The 23238-nt window shown below is 43.4% G+C and overlaps 1 protein-coding gene across 1 annotated transcript in view; it reads right to left on the bottom strand.

The window, feature by feature from the left end:
- HTT (huntingtin) overlaps window positions 1-23238 on the bottom strand; it is a 990576-nt gene that overhangs the window by 414044 nt on the left and 553294 nt on the right. The window contains exons 38-40 of the mRNA XM_030191138.1: window positions 8883-9005; window positions 8106-8347; window positions 4132-4274 (exon numbers count right to left, since the gene is read on the bottom strand). Of these exons, the coding sequence (XP_030046998.1) occupies window positions 4132-4274; window positions 8106-8347; window positions 8883-9005 (508 nt within the window). The remainder of the gene's footprint in view (window positions 1-4131; window positions 4275-8105; window positions 8348-8882; window positions 9006-23238) is intronic.

Below are 23238 nucleotides of genomic sequence, written 5' to 3'. Positions count from 1 at the left end.
GTCGAGCAGTGTCATTAGTATGGTGTGGTCTACTAGGTCGAATGCACTTGGCATGTCAAATTGTAGCAGTAATACGTTTTGTCCTTGGCATATTATTCTTCTGAATTTCATTATCTGGGTGGTTATGACAGTTTCAGTGCTGTGAACTGGAACCTGACTGGGATTTATGAAGAATTGAGAATTTTGTTAAGTATTTCATTAGTTGTTGTGTTACTAGACTTTCCATCATTTTGGTCAGTAGTGATATTGAGGCTACTGGTCTTTAATTTATGATATCGTTGATCTTGTTGGTAGTATTTTTGGGGATAGGTGTAAGTACTACGTCGCCTTTGTCTGTTGGAAATTGTCACGCTCAATAAGAAACTTATGTAATATAATTTAATGTAATGAAATGTTCTCCTGCCAAAAGAGTCTAATGTTCTAATTTCTCTGCTTGGAGGAACAGAAGCATGAGATCTCGCACTGTGAGTACTTTTCAAATCAGATTTCACAACTAAGGAATGATGGGGTAACTGCATTTACTTCAAACTCAGTGTGCATTTCTGTATCAATTTTCTTTGGAGCAACGTGCTCTGTTAATGGAGTCTCCCAGTTTTTGATTAGAGTATTCCTCATCACTATATGAAGTGGAACAGTGATTCCCTCTCTAGAAGGAGAGTCATAATTTAGAGCCTCAAAGAGTTCTGAATGAGGTTCCTCCTCTGTTTCTAACTTGAAAGGTATGGCATGTGCCATCTTATAGACAAAGCCAGGAAAGGATATACTTTCTTATGGAGACCTATTTCTCTCAGATGGTGAAGAAGGGTCAGATGGGTTGCCATAGGACTCCTCAGCTGAGAGGTCCTGTGGGTCCAGCTCTGTCTCCCAGGTGAGGTATGAGTCTGGGTAGTACGTGGAAGAGTGTGTCGACAAAAGTGTTGGCTCTGCGTGGAAGAGCATCAAGGCAGATGAGTCTCTGATGCTGGCCAAAGTTTCTCTGCCAATGTTGTGGCATAAGTTGGTTGGGCTCATGCTGCCCCTGATGGTTGATGCTGAGCTGGTGTGCGGGACCTCTCTCGTGACCATCTCTCCGATGTATCCACGGACTGGGCTGATGCTGTTGCTGAGGCTGGCGCAAGCACCCTGAATAGACTGTGTATGCAGTAACATAGTAACATAACATAGTAGCCCTGAGAGCTCCTCTTTGAGCATAGTCTGGATTTCCTCCTGCAAAGTAGACGTCAGTATTGGCTGAGAAGCCTGAGTTATAACCTGTGAAGGCATAGGAGATCTCGAGAACCTTGAAGGCTCTCGGTAAACAATAAGTTGCAGAGGAGGAAAGCGGTCACTGCGGTATGGCTGCTTCCCATGCACTGAGGATGCTGATGCAGAGTAGGTGTTGACAAAGTGCCTGGAGGGAGAACAATTGCGATGCTTGTTAGGTTTTTCATCCTGCAGGTCCCTCAATGCATGTGGCACCGACAAGGAGGACAGAGAGTCCTTATGCAGTCTGACACTGGACATTCTCGATGTTGGGTCAGTGCACCCGATGTCGATACAGGTTCCGTGTTTATTACCAAGTCCTCTGCCATGCTCAATGCTGATGCCAAAACAGAACCAAAAGGTTTTTCATGCTAGATTCTGAGGCTTTAAGTGTCCTTGTTTGCACACACAGAGGGCACATTGTAGGTCCTGGTGCACCGGGCCCAAGCACTGAACACACCAGCTATGGGGTCTGTGCCTGAAATGTATCAAGGGAAAAATGGCTGACATGAGTTCAAAAGGCTTAATGGTCCAGGTAGCTTGAGTAGTTCCGTATCCGAAAATGGTCGAAGATTCCCAGCAAAAAGAAGGCCCCAAAAACCAAAAATAGAAAAATCAGTAGAAAATCAATATACTGATTAAAAGGAACAATGAAACTAGAAAAAAAATGAGAGAAAAGTCTTGAAAAAGGGAAGGTACCAAAATGGAAAAGTTGACATGCTGAAAAGAGATTAGAAAACCAACTTCTCTGCTCCATGGAAAATGGTAAACTGCTGGTCCGAAGCTTCAGCCTCGGGCAGGAAGGCACCCGCACATGCTTGGTGGGGGCATCTCCTCGAAGTTTTAAAGTGATAGTGCACTATGGCAGTGTCCACACCAGGCTCTGTCGACGATGTCATTTACATGTGAGAATATCATGCCTTTGTCCTCTGAGAATTTTAATTATAACAGTTGTAAAGTACTCTCTCATCCACTGTATTTTTGAGATTTGACTTGTGTCGTATGGATGCCATCCTATGGCCTGCTAAAAATGTTACTTTATTAACAAACCAGCAAGATCACTCATTTCCTTGCTGATCACTGCAAGCGTTTATTAAATTAAAAAGTGCAATCTGTTAATATGGCATGTACTGAGGTGTTTTTTTTGCCTCAGTCACCTGTTTGGCCCCACCTCCACCCAAAATCTACAACAGTAGCTGTGCCAAAATACTCCAATTCAGGGCCAGTGAAGAATATTAGGTGCATTTCACACCCCCTTTAACCAAACGTACCTACTAGTGTCAGCTTCAGCACAGCTCTCCCTACCACCAGTGATGGTGCCATCCAACATAATATTCCCTCCTGTTGCAGAAGTGGCTCTGCACAGCAACCCCGCTGCTCTTCTCCCTCACCTTCTGTCCAGCATCACTCTCCCTGTGCCCCTTGCCCATAATGCTCAACATTGCCTGCTTCCCCTCTTTCCCAGTATCTCTTCTCCATACAGTGTCATTCTCCCTTCTCTTCATTTTCTTCCCAGCATAACCTCCTCAGTTCCTCTAGTCTTTCCTTCTTGTCCCGATCACAAAGGCAATAAGAGGAAGTGAACAAGGGCGGGGGAATAGGGGGGATAAAAGGGTTATAAGCATAATGTTAAAATAAAAATTAAATTGTTGCATTGTCATGTGCTGGAGCCAATGGCTCATTGTTATGTTTGAGATGTTATTTCAATAAAAATTCAAAGTTAAAAAAAGAGGAAGTGAACAGCTGCACATCAAGCTACGCCCTCCCCCTCTGCTGGCTTAGGCCCCATTGTTCATTTGAACTGGAAAGGCCTCTTTACAGCTGCACAGTTGAAATGAACATCAGGGTCTAAGACAACAGAGGGGGAGGACATGAACTGATGTGCAGCTGTTCACTTCCTCTTCTTGTTCTCTGTGATTGGGACAAGAAGGAAAGGCTAGAGGGGGGGAAGAGGGGGAGCAACAGGAGCAAACTGGGGAGAGGGTGTGCTGCAAGTGAGGAAGAGCAGCAGAAGCAATCTGGAGAGTATGCTGCAAGTCAGCAGGAGCAGCAGAAGCAATCTGGAGGGTGTGCCACAGAGAAGTGGTCACTGGAGCAAGTGGTGGTGGTGAAGGAGGCTCATTGGATACTTGTGGGTGTGTGTGTGTCATGGGAATAGAAATCATTAGAGCAAGCTGGCAGATGTATGCCACATGGTAGGGGTCACTGAAGAAAGCTGGGGGTGTGGGTGCCACACAAGTAGGCACCACTGAAGCAAGATGGGAGGAAGGGGCACAGAGTTGGGGAGGTCTCTGAAGCAAGCTAAATGTGGTGGTGATGAGCAGGAGAAGAGGGGAAAGGAGGAGAGTAGGCATATACATGAGGAAGGGAGAGGAGAAAGAAGGAAAGGTAGGAGTATGTGCTGGGGAGAAAGATGAAGAAGTGGGATATAGGCCTGGGGATATGAGGAGAAGAGGTGAGGCTATATTCATTGGAGGGGGAATCTTGGGGGGCACACACAGGAGTGGAAGTTTTGCTGAAGTTAGAGGGGGGAGAAAGGAACTGTGGTTGGAACAAGAGAGATTGTTGAGGAGAATGGAGCCCATAATGGGTAAGGGGCTTATAATGGTGGGGGGGGACTCCTGCAAACAACCCCCCCCCCCAAAGTATGCAGTAACCCATTGTCCTTGAATAAGGACTGTTACTGCAATGACTGGGTTTTAATGAAGAGAAGGAGACTTACAAATGATTAGAAACCCCCCAGGGTAGTTAGTAATGACAGCTTATCGCTCCACTGGAAACCGGGAGAAAGCTGCCTAGCCAGGGGAAAAAATACCTGAAGGGCTTAAACATATAAATATAAAACAGTCCTCTTGTAATATAAAACGGTCAGAAAACTTTCCTGCATACCTGATTTGAAGATATGTATTAGACACATAAGCAGTGTACCCAACTGCTGGCAATAGAATGTGTGCTGCTGTTCATTCATATCCACTCTCAGCTGTTTGGTACCAATGTCTTCTAGCAGGATACCTACTAGCTGTAAAAGGAACCTGAACAGAAAAGCCAGTGTTAAATATCAGTAACTATGTATGCATAACATTATATATTTATTCTTTCCTTTAAAAAGTGATTGTCTATGACAAAAAAAAAATGTTAAGTTTAATCTCAATCCCCTAAACCCTTCCTTCCTCCCCCTGTAGAATTCTAATGCTCAGGTTTTGCTGTCCATTTAGTTCTCAGACTCTCTGCAACAGTGGTCAATCAAGAAGTCATTTTTTGGTTACTGTGACAACAAATTCAGTGATCTGAATCTTCGCCCACAGGATACAGCATTACATAGGACAAAAGTTATGGGGCAATGAGAAAGAATAGATAGCACCAAATGTCCAATAATGTTCCCTAGGAAAGAAGTTTTCTAAGATAGGAATCAGAGTTAGTTTCTTGAAGATGGAAGTAATCATTTTTTTTTCTGCAAGTAGAAGAAAAAAAAATCGAGCGAGATAAGAAATGAAGTAATCAATGGAGGAAAATTCAGAAGAGATGGAAGAACTGATGGGAGACTAGAGGACAGCTTATCTAGCAGGATTTAGACAGACAATGTGATGTGTCAGTGGCTAAGACTGAGGTAATCTTACAGAAAAAAAATGAACTGACAACCTGAGGACAAGGAAGATTACAGTAGATTGCGATGATGTTAAACCACTAACATGAGAAAACCTAAGCTGTATGCTCACATAACAGGCTCTGTATACCTGTGCTAGTCAAGCATACCTCTAAGTCAGAAGCAGCTTGAGAAAAGGCAATAATTGTTCTCAATGACTGATATTATTAATCATTTCCTTTATGCATATTAATCATTTCCTTTATGCATATCCCGCGCATGTTTGAATTCCGAAAACGGTAACGGAATTCAAACATGTGTGGGATATGCATAAAGGAATCCTATGCAGTAGGAATGGATCCTCAGAAGCTTAGCCAAAATTGGGTGGCGGAGCAGGTGGGGGAGGAGAGGTTGGTGGTTGGGAGGCGAGGATAGTGGAGGGCAGACTTGTGCGGTCTGTGCCAGAGCCGGTGGTGGGGGGTGGGACTGGTGGTTGGGGGGGCGGGAAATACTGCTGGGCAGACTTGTACGGTTTGTGCCCTGGGGGAGGGGGGGCAGGTGCAGATCAAGGTAAGGTATACACATGTGAGTTTGTCTTGTTGGGCAGACTGGATGGACCATGCAGATCTTTTTCTGCCGTCATCTACTATGTTACTATGTATTTATCAGGCATACAGAGACATATATTCCCAATTTCCTGAAGCTTACAATTTCCTATCAAGTTGAGACACAGACAAAAGAACAAATAAGAAGCTTTGTAACACTGAGGCTGAATTTTCTCAATTTGCTTTAGAAGGATGTTAAAAACCTTTTTATTTAAAAAATTTTTGTTCCCATGATTTATTTGTTGCATTAATTTTCATTATTGTAACTTCCAGTGATTTTATTTGTTATTCCCTATTTAATTCTTTTGTAATCCACACTAAAACCTATCGGTAATGAAGCGGTCTAGAAGCCTTATACTCCCTCTTAATTAACCTTCAGGTCTCTATCCTATAGTCACCCCCCCCCCCCCCCCAAGATTTTGTTAATTAAACTTAGCAATCATGGGTATAACACATAAATCCTAAAATAATGCAGACTAAAGTATGCACTGATGGTTATTTGAGTTTGTGTGGATGTCAAGGCCTACTGTTCTGCTTAGGTAACACCTGCTCTTTGCTACCCTAGGTGACTGCCTCATCTTGCCTAATGGTTGGGGCTAGTCATAAGCAGTAGGGAAGAAAAGAGATGCTGGACACCAGGAGGGGTGGAAGGAAGGGATGAGGGGAGGAAAGAGATGCTAGACACCACAGAGGGAAGGAGAGAGAAATGCTGTACATTAAAGGGGAGGGGTAGGGAAAAGGAGTTCCTTAATTATGGAGGTAGGGGGCTTTGGGGAGATATTAGACGTGTGTGGTATGGAGAAATCCTTCAGCTACCCTTTAGTAAGAGTGAACGGCTGAAGGTTTGCCTAGGGTGTCAAGAAACCCTGGGTCAGCTTTGGGTATCATCTATCTAACTGGTTAAAGCTGCAGACAAAAAAGAGAAAGATCAAAATCAAAATACACAAGCTTGGTCCACCTTGACTGAAAACTTAAATGCAGAGTTTTATTTTACAATCAGGCCTAATTTTAATTGCAGGCTTTGATGTTTTCCATTGTAATGACAGACCTAACAGAAATGGAAGAAAAGGAATCATTTTATAATATTTTAAAATATGTAATTTAATAAGCATGACAGCAGTACATAAAATAAATATGTATTATGGATATTGCTCAAAAACAGATTTGAGTATCATAAGTACATAAGTATTGCCATACTGGGAAAGACCAAAGGTCCATCAAGCCCAGCATCCTGTTTCCAACAGTGGCCAATCCAGGTCACAAATACCTGGCAAGATCCCAAAAAAGTACAAAACATTTTATACTGCTTATCCCAGAAATAGTGGATTTTCCCCTAGTCCAATTTAATAATGGTCTATGGACTTTTCCTTTAGGAAATCATCCAAACCTTTTTTAAACTCCGCTAAGCTAACCGCCTTTACCACATTCTCTGGCAACGAATTCCAGAGTTTAATTACACGTTGAGCAAAGAAATATTTTCTCCAATTCGTTTTAAATTTACTACATTGTAGCTTCATCGCATGCCCCCTAGTCCTAGTATTTTTGGAAAGCGTAAACAGACGCTTCACATCTACCTGTTCAACTCCACTCATTATTTTACAGACCTCTATCATATCTCCCCTCAGCCGCCTTTTCTCCAAGCTGAAGAGCCCTAGCTGCATTAGCCTTTCTTCATAGGGAAGTCGTCCCATCCCCTTTATCATTTTCATCGCCCTTCTCTGCACCTTTTCTAATTCCACTATATCTTTTTTGAGATGCGGCGACCAGAATTGAACACAATATTCGAGGTGCGGTTGCACCATGGAGCGATACAAAGGCATTATAACATCCTCATTTTTCTTTTCCATTCCTTTCCTAATAATACCTAACATTCTATTTGCTTTCTTAGCAGCAGCAGCACACTGAGCAGGTTTCAACATATCATCAACAAAGACACCTAGATCCCTTCTTGGTCCGTGACTCCTAACGTGGAACCTTGCATGACATAGCTATAATTCGGGTTCCTCTTTCCCACATGCATCACTTTGCACTTGCTCATATTAACCGTCATCTGCCATTGAGACGCCCAGTCTCCCAGTCTCGTAAGGTCCTCTTGTAATTTTTCACAATCCTCCCGCGATTTAACGACTTTGAATAACTTTGTGTAATCAGCAAACTGAATTACCTCACTAGTTACTCCCATCTCTAGGTCATTTATAAATATGTTAAAAAGCAGAGGTCCCAGCACAGACCCCTGGGAACCCCACTAACTACCCTTCTCCATTGAGAATACTGACCATTTAACCCTACTCTCTATTTTGTATCTTTTAACCAGTTTTTAATCCACAACAGAACACTACCTCCTATCCCATGACTCTCCAATTTCCTCTGGAGTCTTTCACGAGGTACTTTGTCAAATGCCTTCTGAAAATCCAGATACACAATATCAACCAGCTCACCGTTATCCACATGTTTGTTCATCCCTTCAAAGAAATGTAGTAGATTGGTGAGGCAAGATTTCCCTTCACTAAATCCATGTTGACTTTGTCTCATTAATCCATGCTTTTGAATATGCTCTGTAATTTTGTTCTTAACAATGGTCTCATCATCCATTTAGCTTAATTTATAGTTTATTGTCAGACCTAATCTTCTAGCATTCTCATGATAGAGAGCTCCAAAAAGCACCTAGGACATACCTTGAGAAGGTTTCCTCAGGCAGATATTTAGTCTGATTCACTTCATTCTGATCTTCTGACATGGGTGTGCATGCTTCCTCCCCATCTCGCAGTCTTTTAATATTCTGGTATGAAATCAAGTATGGCGAGAAGGAGAGCTCTTGAATACGAGACAGAACTATATCTTCAGTTGACTGGGAAATAAGAACTCTGAGGATGGCTAAAATGCCAGAAATCCATAGTTGAACTGTAGTCACTGAAGTCTGAGGAAAAAATACAAGCACCCTGTGTTAGTGACAGAAATAACTGATGGTTAGCCATTTAGATGCATATGGTTGTAACTTGTTATGTCAGTTAAATAGATCCTGCAAACTTTAACAAAATTAATGTTGGCTCTTAAGTTTAAAAAAAAAAAAAAGATGCAAAGAATTGATGGGCTTGCTTCCATTTCTACCTTCAGATTGGTATTGAACCTCGTCTGTGTGAAAAGACATTAAGAAACACTATTTTACAATAAAACTATAAAAATAGCTTGAGAGGGAGCCCTACAGAGAGCTCTTCCTGAAGTCTGGATGCCTGTTAAAAATACATGCAGGACATGTCTCCGTCATGATGGCAACAAGAGGATATAAAACAGCATTAGCTGCATTGAGAAACCAGAAGAAGGGAAAATGACCAAGTCAGGAGAGAAAAAACAGGCTGTGCTATAGTACCAAAGATGCTTTCACATTAAAAAAACTAAGCACACCGTACAATCAGAAAATATAATCAGATCATTTGGGTTTACCGATAACTTACCATTGCATTGGGTATCACAAACATACTCCTGAGAAGCATGTCCACAGGCCGAAGAGATGATGGAGCTAAGATTTCAAATAACGTATTTAACACTCCCAGAGCTTCATGAGAATCTATTTGCATCTGCGTGTACAAGAAAAATGGATAACAGAACTTAATAATTTCCCACCTGATATTCAAAGCTATTTAACCATCCAGACACGGCCGCTGACTGGTTAATTAGTACATCAACGACTAACCGCAGATATTCAGTTGGAGATAATCGGTTATCTCCTGCTAAATATCTGCACTTATTGGCTAGCTGCTAACCAACTATATCTCGCGACATAGCTGGTTAGGCACACATATTCAGCACTTAACTGGCTATATTCAGCGGTTAAAATAGGCTTCATATATAGCAGGCCTATCTTTAACCGCTAAAATGTTATCCTGTTAGTACTGAATATCAGCTTAACTGCTTAACTTTTTAGTGGTTAAAAATCTCCTCGATATTCAATGCCGTCGCAGGAAATGGCCCAGTACTGAATATCTGGGTTTAATGCTGGCGGCAGACAGCAAAAGTGCTGTCTGCCATTGTCTGAATATTGAGTCCTTATAGAATCATCTTCAAGCTTGAAGCAGTATATAAAAACTAAAGTCCATTATAACAGGAAACCCATGTGGGACATTCGGAAAGGCATCTATTTAAAGGCAATGGTTTTAGGACATCTGATCCTCACAACTTGGGAACAGATTTTATGAAACACCTCCAGCTTTCCCCTTAACACCCACATCATTTGTTTGTATCTCATGAGTGCACTCTAGCATCACATCCAATCTTGTATATGAGGCAGATCACAGGCCCTCCATTTTCAAGCAATCACTAGTCTAGCTGCCAAGAGACAATAGTGTACTGCATTTGCCTGAAATTCACTGTGAAGGTACATGTATGTGCACAATTGTATATTCAAACCCACTCTCTCTCATCCATAGCCAAGCACATCCTCCCTTCCCACTTTTCCATATATCCTGGGACTATCTACATTAGATAACAGGCTTTATGAAGTATCCCTCTTAAATAAAATGCATTTCAAATGTTGTTGATCACTCCTCATATTCTTTTGTATATCCTCACTCATTAGAAATGCTGAAGCAGAAAGTATTCTGAAGCCATATCTTGCTGGTCAAACAATTTCTTATAAATATGTAACTAGAGCTTGTAGAATATCACTCCGTTCACCAAACTAATCAAATTGCATAGATATCTACTTTTGAATAAGTCATCTAGCGATGTTACTGTTGTAGGAGGAAAAGCCTCAAAGAAATGATAGGTTACTCTTTTGTCGATTCCTCAATTGACTTTAGGGAGGCCCATACATTCATCACCGGCACAAAAACCTCCTACACCACCAGAACCTGCAATAACGATCTTTAGACAGTTAATGATTAAGGAGTTGGAACATATGGAAGCTAACATGCAAAAGTAAACATTCGAACTGTACGAGAGATGAAAGAATGGCCATTGAAGCACTTAAGAACAATGTCGATATAGTAATAAGGAGAGAGGACAAAGGAGGGTCAGTGGTGGTACAGGACAGAATGGATTATGAAAGAGAGGTATTGAGGCAGCCGCTTAACCCAATGGATTATGAAGAAATGGGTATTGACCCTACAGAAATACTTCAGGAACAGATTTTTTTCAATAACTGGAAAAGGTTATGCAAAGAGTTATTTAACACAGAAAGAGTTCGCATTTTTAAACAAAAGAGCTCCATCTATTCCTATATTTTATACCCTCTCAAAAATACACAAATGTTGTAGCTATTCTGGATGTAAGAGGGGAATGAGGGAGGGGGGGGGGGGGGGAATTATTGAATAGATAAAATGTGAAGTTATATTTGATGTTTCAAAAAACTGCAATAAACAAAATATATTAAAAAAATACACAAACGTCTACAGGATCCACCTGGACGCCCGATAGTTTCAAGTAGAGGCTCCTTATTAGAGCTGTTATCTATCTATGTAGACACTTTCCTGCGTCCTTGTGTAAAACTAACCAGATTATATATTAAAGACACAACAGACTTCTTGAAGAGGATACAGTCAATGGTAGATGTACATGAGAATTAGCAGATGGTTATAATGGACGTTGTGAGTTTATACACAGTGATCCCCCAAGAAGAAGCATTAGAAATAGCAGCGGAGACTTTAGATCAGAGGGACAACCACCGGTTTCCTTCCTCATTTATTAGAGTTAGCATCGCTAACCCTGAAGAATAATTTCTTCCAGTTTGAAGGGAGGCTGTTTAAACAGAAAACAGGGGTAGCAATGGGGGTCACGATGGCCACCTCTGTGGCAAATTTGTTTGTCGTGAGATTTGAAGAGACTCATGTATATACATCACCCTGGTTTGAGAAAGTTATAATGTGGGTAAGATACATTGATGATATCTTCTGTATATTGTCTGGCTCTTTATAAGAACTAGAGGGATTATTGACATATCTAAACACTTGCCATTCGACTCTCAGATTTACAATGCAGCATGACCTGAAAAGCATAGCGTTTTTGGACGTCAAGATCAACAAAAGAGGAGGAAAATTACACACGACTATCTTTCGTAAGGATACTGATAGGAACACATTTTTGGATTACTCAAGTTGTCATCCGAAAAAAATTGAAAGACAGTTTGCCGTTCTCGCAGTTCTTAGGGTACAGATGGATTTGTTCCGATGAGTCGGAATTTAGGAATAAATCAAAAGAATTGAAAAACAGATTGAGAGACAGAGAGGCGTATTTTCAAAGCACTTAGACTTACAAAGTTACATAATAACCAATGGAACTTTGTAAGTCTAAGTGCTTTGAAAATGAGCCCCAAAGTGTATCCAAATACTAAATTACATAGAGCGTACAAACGGGCAAGGTATAACAACAGCAAGTACCTACTATTGCCGAAACATCATGAAGACAATAATGAAGATGAAACCATAACTTGTGTTATGCGGTATTCTACTATGGCTTCACAGTAGAGAGTTGCACGGGGACAGAAATCCAACCCGTCCCCACCCATCCCCACTAGAATCCAACCCGTTCCCATTCATCCCCATAGGGAATCTAACCCATCCCCGCCCGTCCCCGTGGGGAATCTAACCCATCCCCACCCGTCCCCACGGGGAATCTTACCCGTCCCCGCAAGAATTTAACCTGTCCTCACCCACAAGAATTTCATGTTACATTAAAAAAAGTTCCTGTCAGCTCTCTCTGTCTTTGGGTTTGAGCCGCAGCACTGCAGGCAAGGAAGGAACGGAAGTTGGAACACCCTGGTGCGCACATATAAGTCTTCTCTGATTCACTGGCACTGTGTGCTAAGAGATACCACATGCACGTGCCAGTAGGTCAGGTGACATCTGATGCTCATGCTTATGTCAGAGCTGAGGTCTGTGCATCAGCCCGGAAGCAGAGAGGATTAATAGTAATAGTAAATGACAGCAGATAAAAACTGGATCGGTCCATCCAGTCTGCCCAATAGTCACAATCATTATCAATTCATGATTAAATCAACAATGAACATGATATTATATACTTGATTATGGTCTTTCTGTGGGGTTTCTGGGACATAGACTATAGAAGTCCGCCTAGCCCTATCCTTATGTTCCAACTGCTGGAGTTGCCCTCAAAGCCCACTCCAGCCTATTCATCTTCTCATTTGGAGTGGAGGAGTGGCCTAGTGGTTAGGGTGGTGGACTTTGGTCCTGGGGAACTGAGGAACTGAGTTCAATTCCCACTTCAGGCACAGGCAGTTCCTTGTGACTCTGGGCAAGTCACTTAACCCTCCATTGCCCCATGTAAGCCGCATTGAGCCTGCCATGAGTGGGAAAGCGCAGGGTACAAATGTAACAAAAATAAAAATAAAATTTGCGGGACACAGACCGTAAAAGTCTGTCCAGAACTGTCCTCATGTTCCAGCCACTAAAGTAGCTGTCTAAACCCTTTCCAGCCCATCCAAAACCAGATTGCCATATATGTGAGACAGACCATGCAGGTCTCCCGGTATCGGCACTTGTTCATCACAGCCAGAGTCACCACTTAAGTGTCACGCGACACATCCACACACATGCAGCCATTTAAGTTTAGGTTTTTTATAACTTCCATTTTCTAAATAGAGATCCTCTGTGTTCATCCCATACCTTTTTGAATTTCATCACCATTTGTATCTCTACCACCTCCTTAATGGAGGCTTTCCTAAAAGAAATCTTAGCGCCTGCAATTTCGAGAAAATCTACAAAAACCAATAACCGGGAAGGAGAACATAAAGGCTGCGGGAGCTGCAGTATGTGTGATACTATGTTGGACACTAAGGAATTTACTGATCCACAATCAAGTAGAAAGTATAAACTTCACCATAAAACTTCATGTACATTTGACTGTGTCATATATGGGATTATATGCCCCTGTAAAAATGTCTATGTGGGACAAACTTCAAGAAAATTGATGACGAGACTCATAGAACATAAAAGTAACATTCACAAGAAGAGGATTACAGCACCACTAGCGACATACTGTGATGTAGCTAAACATACCTTTGAATCTTTGAAGTGTGTCGTATTACAACAATTGATATGGAACACCAAGGGCGGTGACAAAAAACTTGCATTACTACAGCAAGAACAGAAATGGATACATCGTCTGTGGACGATTCAGCCCCATGGGCTGAACATCAAGATCAAATGGAACCAATTTTTCTGAAGAACATAGTTTCTATGCTTTGAACTGAATCCTTTGTAGAACACAGTTTCGCTGTTTTTGAAAGTTCCCACTAGCATTACGGTAAAGGGGAGGTTCCAGTAAATGAATGGACTGACAATCAAGGGGTGTGGTCTAAGTCAAGGTGTGTGACGTCAAAGGATTTTTAAGCCACGCGCCATACTGTGTGTCCAACAGAACTAACTTAAAAAGTTAAAGTGAGAATGTGAGGAGTCGTTTGGGGTGAAATGGGAGAGGTTATGCGCGAAAGACTGTGCGATGTGATCAATATGCTCTTTTATAAATACCGGTCTGAGAACACCACGGACCCTGATGCAGGAGTCGAAACCTTAGCCAAAGTTGGGCCGTGATTAGTGGGAAGAGATTAAGCGGAAGACTGAGCAGCTGGAGAGATGTTTTTTTGCACATATTGTCATAAAGCTGATTCAAGAGCTACCTGAAGGTGTTTGCTTCATCTAAGAGAATTAAAGACAGGAGGTTTTTGTGCCAGTGATGAATGTGTGGGTCTCCCTAAAGTCGATTGAGGAATCGACAAAGGAGTAACCTATCATTTGTTTGAAGTTTTTACTCCTACAACAGTAACATCGTTAGATGACTTATTCAAAAGTAGATATCTATGCAATTTGATTAGTTTGGCAAACGATTTATTAAACATAAATGCTTTAGCTTAGTAATAATTAGGTGTTATGATCATAAGGTAAAAACAATCCCCTACATGCACACACCTCCTCAGATACCTCTGTACTTCCTTTTCATGGTCTCTACATTATATATAGGCCACTCAGCCATCAGTTGCTCCACTTGATTATGCTAAACTGTGTGGCTCAAAGTTGAGGGTCAGCTCACAGTGAACTGGAGCTTGCACTGTTACTACACTTGAAAGAGAATATTGGTAGCATACAAAATTCACATGGGCTCAAATGTAATTTAACGCTATCACCAGTAGTAGTTATTTCAAACTGGACGAATGAAGAACCCCAGAAGGACAGTGGCATATAGGGGTCTCAAATAGCAAAGAAGAATGTGGGGGGGGGGGGAGGGAGAGAAAAAGCAGACGACAGCAGGGTTGACCATCTACGTTGTGGGGAGAACAGTTTGGTGGGCTTGGGTTTTTTTTTTTTGGGGGGGGGGGGAACTAATCATTAGGTAAGACTTGGTAGTTGTCCTGGGTAGCAACAAAAAGCACCTGCAGTCAAAGCAAAAGCAAAAGAGTAAGTCTTGACAGGTACAAATTTGAACTATCAATGTGTACTTTTTAACCTGCAAAACATAACATATAAAAGCATGATGTCCAATTACGCCTTTTTGTAGAAATGTTAAGGGATGATCAGTTCCACAGTCAAATTCTTGGCAGAGGTTTGCTGACAGGTTAGGGACCTAAAAATTAATTTGGGAGAGGGGAGTTAAGAAGCCCATAGGTTTGCTAGGGCACCCAATACTCTTATACTGGCCCTGAATGCAGGTGCTAGTATTAGGGCCATGATGTTTGGGTCTGTGTTGTGGGAGAATATACTAGAAAGAGTTTGGGGCTATGGCATGGACACACAGAACAGAATTAACAAGAAAAGTTATCCAAAACATTGCAAGAACTATTAAACACAGATTTTGAATATCCTCAAGTAACTCCTGTCACAAGACAATTCCTCAGTATAAGCCTTCTGGTACAGGAACTCCACAATATTTCTTATTTTCCAGCTAGACAATTGCACAGTGCATCTTCTGATAGATCAATTCAATCGGAATATATTTGTAAAGGTAAACTTAACTTATAATTAAAGAGATATAGAAGTTAATAGAATTTCAACAAGTTTACAAATCTTATTTTCAGATACCAGCAGCAGCTGTTTAGTCCAAGATAAATCCTGCTGTTTTTATCTCAGCTCTAGCACAGCAGAACAAATATAAATAGCTCAAAGAAACTCTGCAAGCAATATGTATTCCAGTCCAGCTCTCTGCCTGTGGCAGTGTGCTCAAATGTAAGCCCTGCTGCTTTTAAATATCAGTTTTAGCACAGCAGATTAAATGCGAACAGTTCAAGAAAATCCTGGCCTCAGCAGCTCTGCCACCTCTTCTCCCTAAGTTTCCTACACTGCTTGGCTCTTGGGCTCATTAAGCACTTCAGGCCACCCCCAGTGCCTAGTCTCTTACTGAGTAACCCTACCTCTTAGAGCCTTTCCAGTTTTTGCAGTATCATATCAGGAGTCCTAATACAAAACCAACTTTTCTTTGCTTCTGCTACCCTAGCTAAAACCACTTAGGTCTGTTGGGTATAAAATACCAATCTTCTCCTGTATTTGCTTGTGGTGAGGACCTTAGACATTCATCATACTCTTATCTGGAAAATAAACAGCAAAATTTACATTTTACAGCCCACCTAATATCAAATGTTCTAGTTGTAACATAAGAAAACATAAGAAAACTATTCTCCAAAATTTACAGGTAACTTTGCTTTAATTAATAAACTACTAATAGTGTGTATTTAGCAGGCTTCTCTCAATAATGTAAAATTTTCCCAAGAAGCTTGTGCTCCTTATATATCCAATATTCATTAAACTCGGGCTGTTCTAAATCTATCCAGATACCATCCGAGTATCGCTGCTCTATTCAGATATTCAGCAACAACCAGTATTGAGATACTGCTGCTACTGTATATCTGGATGTTTTGCCTGTGGTGGCAGTCATTTAAAAAATAAAATGCTAACTGCTGTGGGATCAATATTGGGAGGTGGGGAAGCTTATATTATCCTACACAATCATTCTTTTTATATGCAGCACAAATAACATCTGGAGCAGAGTCTGAGGCACTATATTAAGCGAATGCTACATACAGTGGTGGAAATAAGTATTTGATCCCTTGCTGATTTTGTAAGTTTGCCCACTGACAAAGACATGAGCAGCCCATAATTGAAGGGTAGGTTATTGGTAACAGTGAGAGATAGCACATCACAAATTAAATCCGGAAAATCACATTGTGGAAAGTATATGAATTTATTTGCATTCTGCAGAGGGAAATAAGTATTTAATCCCTCTGGCAAACAAGACCTAATACTTGGTGGCAAAACCCTTGTTGGCAAGCACAGCGGTCAGACGTCTTCTGTAGTTGATGATGAGGTTTGCACACATGTCAGGAGGAATTTTGGTCCACTCCTCTTTGCAGATCATCTCTAAATCATTAAGAGTTCTGGGCTGTCGCTTGGCAACTCGCAGCTTCAGCTCCCTCCATAAGTTTTCAATGGGATTAAGGTCTGGTGACTGGCTAGGCCACTCCATGACCCTAATGTGCTTCTTCCTGAGCCACTCCTTTGTTGCCTTGGCTGTATGTTTTGGGTCATTGTCGTGCTGGAAGACCCAGCCACGACCCATTTTTAAGGCCCTGGCGGAGGGAAGGAGGTTGTCACTCAGAATTGTACGGTACATGGCCCCATCCATTCTCCCATTGATGCGGTGAAGTAGTCCTGTGCCCTTAGCAGAGAAACACCCCCAAAACATAACATTTCCACCTCCATGCTTGACAGTGGGGACGGTGTTCTTTGGGTCATAGGCAGCATTTCTCTTCCTCCAAACACGGCGAGTTGAGTTCATGCCAAAGAGCTCAATTTTTGTCTCATCTGACCACAGCACCTTCTCCTAATCACTCTCGGCATCATCCAGGTGTTCACTGGCAAACTTCAGACGGGCCGTCACATGTGCCTTCCGGAGCAGGGGGACCTTGCGGGCACTGCAGGATTGCAATCCGTTATGTCGTAATGTGTTACCAATGGTTTTCGTGGTGACAGTGGTCCCAGCTGCCTTGAGATCATTGACAAGTTCCCCCCTTGTAGTTGTAGGCTGATTTCTAACCTTCCTCATGATCAAGGATACCCCACGAGGTGAGATTTTGCGTGGAGCCCCAGATCTTTGTCGATTTGACAGTCATTTTGTACTTCTTCCATTTTCTTACTATGGCACCAACAGTTGTCTCCTTCTCGCCCAGCGTCTTACTGATGGTTTTGTAGCCCATTCCAGCCTTGTGCAGGTGTATGATCTTGTCCCTGACATCCTTAGACAGCTCCTTGCTCTTGGCCATTTTGTAGAGGTTAGAGTCTGACTGATTCACTGAGTCTGTGGACAGGTGTCTTTCATACAGGTGACCATTGCCGACAGCTGTCTGTCATGCAGGTAATGAGTTGATTTGGAGCATCTACCTGGTCTGTAGGGGCCAGATCTCTTACTGGTTGGTGGGGGATCAAATACTTATTTCCCTCTGCAGAATGCAAATAAATTCATATACTTTCCACAATGTGATTTTCCGGATTTAATTTGTGATGTGCTATCTCTCACTGTTACCAATAACCTACCCTTCAATTATGGGCTGCTCATGTCTTTGTCAGTGGGCAAACTTACAAAATCAGCAAGGGATCAAATACTTATTTCCACCACTGTACCTGTAGAAGGTATTTTCCGAGGACAGCAGGCTGATTGTTCTCACTGATGGGTGACGTCCACGGCACCCCCCTCCAATCGGAATCTTCACTAGCAAAGATGTTTGCTAGCCCTCGCGCGCCCATGCGCACCGCGCATGCGCGACCGTCTTCCCGCCCGAACCGGCTCATGTTCTTCAGTCCCATATGTAGCAAGACAAAGACAAGGGAAGACACAACTTCAAAGGGGAGGCAGGCGGGTTTGTGAGAACAATCAGCCTGCTGTCCTCGGAGAATACCTTCTACAGGTATGTAGCATTCGCTTTCTCTGAGGACAAGCAGGCTGCTTGTTCTCACTGATGGGGTATCCCTAGCCCCCAGGCTCACTCAAAACAACAAACATGGTCAATTGGGCCTTGCAACGGCGAGGACATAACTGAGATTGACCTAACAACTTATCCAACTAACTGAGAGTGTAGCCTGGAACAGAATAAAAATGGGCCTAGGGGGGTGGAGTTGGATTCAAACCCTAAACAGATTCTGAAGCACCGAATGCCCAAACCGACTGTCGCGTCGGGTATCCTGCTGCAGGCAGTAATGAGATGTGAATGTATGGACTGATGACCACGTTGCAGCCTTGCAAATCTCTTCAATGGAGGCTGACGAGCCATGGGAGTCACATGAACTGTGGAGGCCATGTGGCCCAGCAATCTCAACATCTGCCGAGCTGTGATCTGCTGGGACGCTCGCACCCGGGAGACGAGGGACAACAGATTGTTGGCTCTTGTCTCCAGAAGATAGGCACGAGCAGTCCGAGAATCCAGCAGAGTTCCTATGAATTCGAGTCTCTGTACTGGGAGACGGTGGGACTTTGGATAATTTATCACAAACCCCAGTAGCTCCAGGAGTTGAATAGTCATCTGCATGGACTGTAGAGCTCCTGCCTCGGATGTGTTCTTCACCAGCCAATCGTCGAGATAAGGGAACACGTGCACTCCAAGTCTGCGGAGCGCTGCTGCTACTACAGCCAGGCACTTCGTGAACACCCTGGGCGCAGAGGCGAGCCCAAAGGGTAGCGCACAGTACTGGAAGTGACGTGTTCCCAGAAGGAATCGGAGATGCTGTCTGTGAGCTGGCAGTATCGGAATATGCGTGTAAACATCCTTTAAGTCCAGAGAGCATAGCCAATCTTTTTCCTGAATCATGGGAAGAAGGGTGCCCAGGGAAAGCATCCTGAACTTTTCCTTGACCAGATATTTGTGTTCAATTTTGTTTATTGAGGTTTATATAACATTGTACACAAAAGGAAATGGCTATTACATAATAAGACCAGTGGCACCATAACCAATACAGTCAAGAGAATACATCGCAAAAGGCAAAGGGCCTTGTGTCTGATAGCCCCCTGCCTATACACTCTTCCTCTGTGTGAACCCTCATTACTTGTGCACTGTGCACCTGTACCCGTCAACTACTTACGGGTAGCGTACGACTACTTTCCCCCCCGCAGTTACTTAAGCTGTTCCCATACAAAAATAAATATCTGCCAGCTTCTTTTATGCGCCAATCTGTGGTACAGAAACTTTAAACATTTCACTATGTAACCATAACACATAACAGTCAAAACTCGCCATCCGCCCAAACTAATATACCAACACTGCACCCAGTGAACTACAAAGTGCAAAACCAGATGTTCCCCCTCCCCCCCTCCCTCCCCCCCCCCCCCCCTCCCTACCCCTCACCCTCCCTCCCCGCCTTCCCTAGCTAAACAGGAGTTTCGAACAAACCTCTGGGGCCCTCAACTGGTGTTAACGAGCAAGCTTCTCCCTCTCGGGCTCAGTATTTGCAGATAAGGGGCCCATATTTGAAGGAATTGCTTTCTGCGCTTGGGTGATGTTTTAGCGTCACGAGCTTCCCATGAGGCCAGAAGATGTACCTGGTTTCTCCAATGCCAATAAGCAGGAGCTTCCTTGGAAGTCCAGTATTGCATAATACATTTGTGAGCCACCAAGCACAGTTTCCTACACAAAAGAGCCGCCGGCGCCTTTAGAGGGGCAAAAGCTCTAGATTGATCCAGCAAAAATTGCCTGTCGGTTCCCTGGATTTTATTGCCCAGCTTTATCAAAAAACCACGGACACGGTGCCAAAATGCCCGCACCTTTGGACATTGCCAGAGAGCATGGTAAAATGAGCCTGGGCCGCCATCACATTTACAGCAATTAGCACTCTCCGACCTCTGTATATGAGCCAGCTGTTTCTTGGTCATGTAACCCCGTAGGATCACCCGATAGCCACATTCTCTCAGTCGTTCGTCCTTAACTAACTGTCGGATCCCCTTCAGTGAAGCCGCTATGTCCCAGGACGCCAAGGGCGTCCCAAGATCCTGCTCCCATTTTAGTTTAATAGCTTCATATTTTATTATTGGTCCCCCCCGGACCAGGGCTCCATATAAATCAGAAATCGCGTGCCTCTCGGACGCCAGGTCCTCGAAAAACCCTCAAATCTTTTCTCCCAAACGTCCCCCCAAGGCAGCCTGATTCAATGTCTGCATATAATGTTTAAGTTGCATGTAGGCAAATCTAGTCCCCCAGTCAGATCCTATCTTGACTTGTAAAGCTTCATATGGTATTAGGTCCCCATTTTCATGCAGCAAATGCTCCAATTTCGTAAGGCCTCTCCGTCCCCAGCCTCCAAATATCGAGCTACCCATTCCAGCTTCGAATGCTGCATTCCCTACAATCGGGATTTGATCAGAGACACTTGGATGTCCCCCCAATTGCCCAACCCACCACTGCCATGTTGCTCGAAGAGGGTGGAGCAATATGCTTCGTCTGAAGTGAGGAGGTATTCTATCACGCGAAAGATGAAGTAGAGCAATCATATCATGCGGCGCGAAATAGGCTCTCTCAAACGATGTGGGCGTATAGTATTGCGTCTTGAGAAGCCAATCTCTCATGTGTCGTAAAAGACATGCTTGGTTATATAAAAATAGGTCCGGGAAGCCGATGCCTCCTTGCTTCCAACCGCCTATTAACAAAGCCTGTCGTACTCTTGCCCTCTTACCGGCCCAACAAAACTGACACCACAAGTAATTTACACCTTTCAAATCTTTTTTCGACAAGCGGACGGGCAGCGTCTGCAAGGCATATAGCCAGCGCGGGAAGATCACCATCTGGATCAAGTGTATGCGCCCCATCAAGGACAATGGTAGTCCCCTCCAAGAGTCTAGTTTTTGTCTGGTGTAATCTAAGAGGGCCTTGACATTTAATTGCTGCAATTCTGCTGTATTCATTGTGAGTTTAATACCGAGGTATTTAAAGGAGTGGTTTGCCCACCGTAAAGGGAAATCATCCCCCCAAACCTCTCTGCACTCTACCGAGGATGCCAGGGCTTCGGATTTGTCTAAATTAATTTTAAAACCCGCGTAATCTCCATACTCTTGGAAAGACTCTAACAACGTTTCTAGCGACACTTTTGGGGATGTGAGGTGTACCAAAAGATCACCTGCAAAGGCTGCAATTTTAAATGTCTGGGCGCCCAATCTTACGCCCTTGATCAAGGGGTTCTCCAATATGTCCCTAATAAGGGGATCTAACACCAGAACAAAAAGGAGTGGGGATAGGGGGCAGCCCTGTCTGGTCCCTCTCTTAATAGGAAAACTCATTGACTCCACCCCATTAACCCAGATCGTGGCGCTCGGGTTATCATATAATGTTTGGATCGCCTCTACAAATCTGCCCGAGAAACCATAGGCTTCCAATACATCAAAAAGAAAGGCCCAATGCACCTTGTCAAAGGCTTTTTCGGCATCAAAGCTGACTAGCAGTGACGCCATACCCTTGCACTTGCTATGTTCTAAGGATGTCAGGATTGCCCTCAAATTTTTACTTACTGTCCGGCCTCCTACGAAGCCCACTTGACTGTCATGTATAAGGCGGGGCAGCAGCCTCGCCAACCTATTGGCCAAGATTTTAGCCACCAACTTGGTGTCGTAGTTCAACAGCGATATGGGGCGGTACGATGCCGGTTCTACCGGGTCTCTCCCCGGTTTAAGCAGCACTATTATTTGCGCCTTATTTAGGTCGGAAGGCATTGCCTTTACGTCTATCATGCGGTTTAGAAATCTGGTTAAATCTGATATGATTCCCGCTCCCATCAATTTATAAAATTCTGCGCGTAGACCATCCGGTCCGGGGGCCTTTAACAATGGGCTCTGTGCAACTACCAGGGACACCTCCTCCTCCGTAATTAATTGGTTAAGGCCGTCCCGTTCTTGTTGTGTAAGCTTAGGGAGATTGAGATTATTCAAATACATCTGATTATCAAGGCCCACATCATCTGGGGGTGCGTATAAATCTTTATAGAAGGACTGGAAAATGTTGCTGATATCTTTATCGGAAGTTGTAAGGCCTCCCCTCTGTCCCCGAAGGGTAAGAATATTCCTATTTCCCCCTTTTGGTTTAAGGAGTTTGGCCATCAATTTGCCCGCTTTGTTCCCATGTTTATAGAGCATGTAGCGGTAATAAATCTGCGATTTCCGAGCGCGCCCGTGTAGGAGTTCGTTCAATGCTGTTTGTAATTCGAGCACTTGTTGCTTATGACTTGCCGCATGTGTCTCCCCGAACCGTTTCCTCGCACTGCAGAGTTGTTTACTCAGTCGTAGTATTTCTCGATCTCTCGATGTCCGAACGTGGTGAGCGTGACTAATGATTTCCCCACGTAGCACGGCCTTAGCTGCCTCCCAGAACAGAATCGGGTCATTCCTATGTGCCTGATTGTGTGTGACATAGCCTTCCCAGCTAGCTTGTAAACGTCCCTTTAATATGGGGTCTGTATAAAGTTCTGTGGGGAACTGCCACCTATTAGCCCGTCTGACCTGGCCCCGGGGCTGCCACTCCACTCGAACCCATGCATGGTCTGACACTACGTAAGGTCCAATCTCCGCTGTTAAAATTTCCCCAAACATCTTCCGGGAGACTAAAACATAATCAATGCGGGATTGAGTTGAGTGAGCCCGCGAAAGGTGGGTATAATCTTTCACATCTGGGTGAAACACCCTCCAAACATCCGTCAGATCTAACAGCTGGCTCAACTTCAACAAGCCTTTGTTGTTGTAGTAGGTCGCAGAGGTGCTAGGCATTGATTTATCCATTGTTGGGTCCCAGACCGCATTGAAATCACCACCTACTATGATCTCTGCATGTGGTTGCTTAAGGAG

The sequence above is a fragment of the Microcaecilia unicolor genome, chromosome 2, assembly GCF_901765095.1.
Source record: "Microcaecilia unicolor chromosome 2, aMicUni1.1, whole genome shotgun sequence".
Lineage (NCBI taxonomy): Eukaryota > Metazoa > Chordata > Amphibia > Gymnophiona > Siphonopidae > Microcaecilia > Microcaecilia unicolor.
The sequence above is the reverse complement of the archived record's forward strand: the minus strand, read 5'-3'. Positions and strand labels throughout refer to the sequence as shown.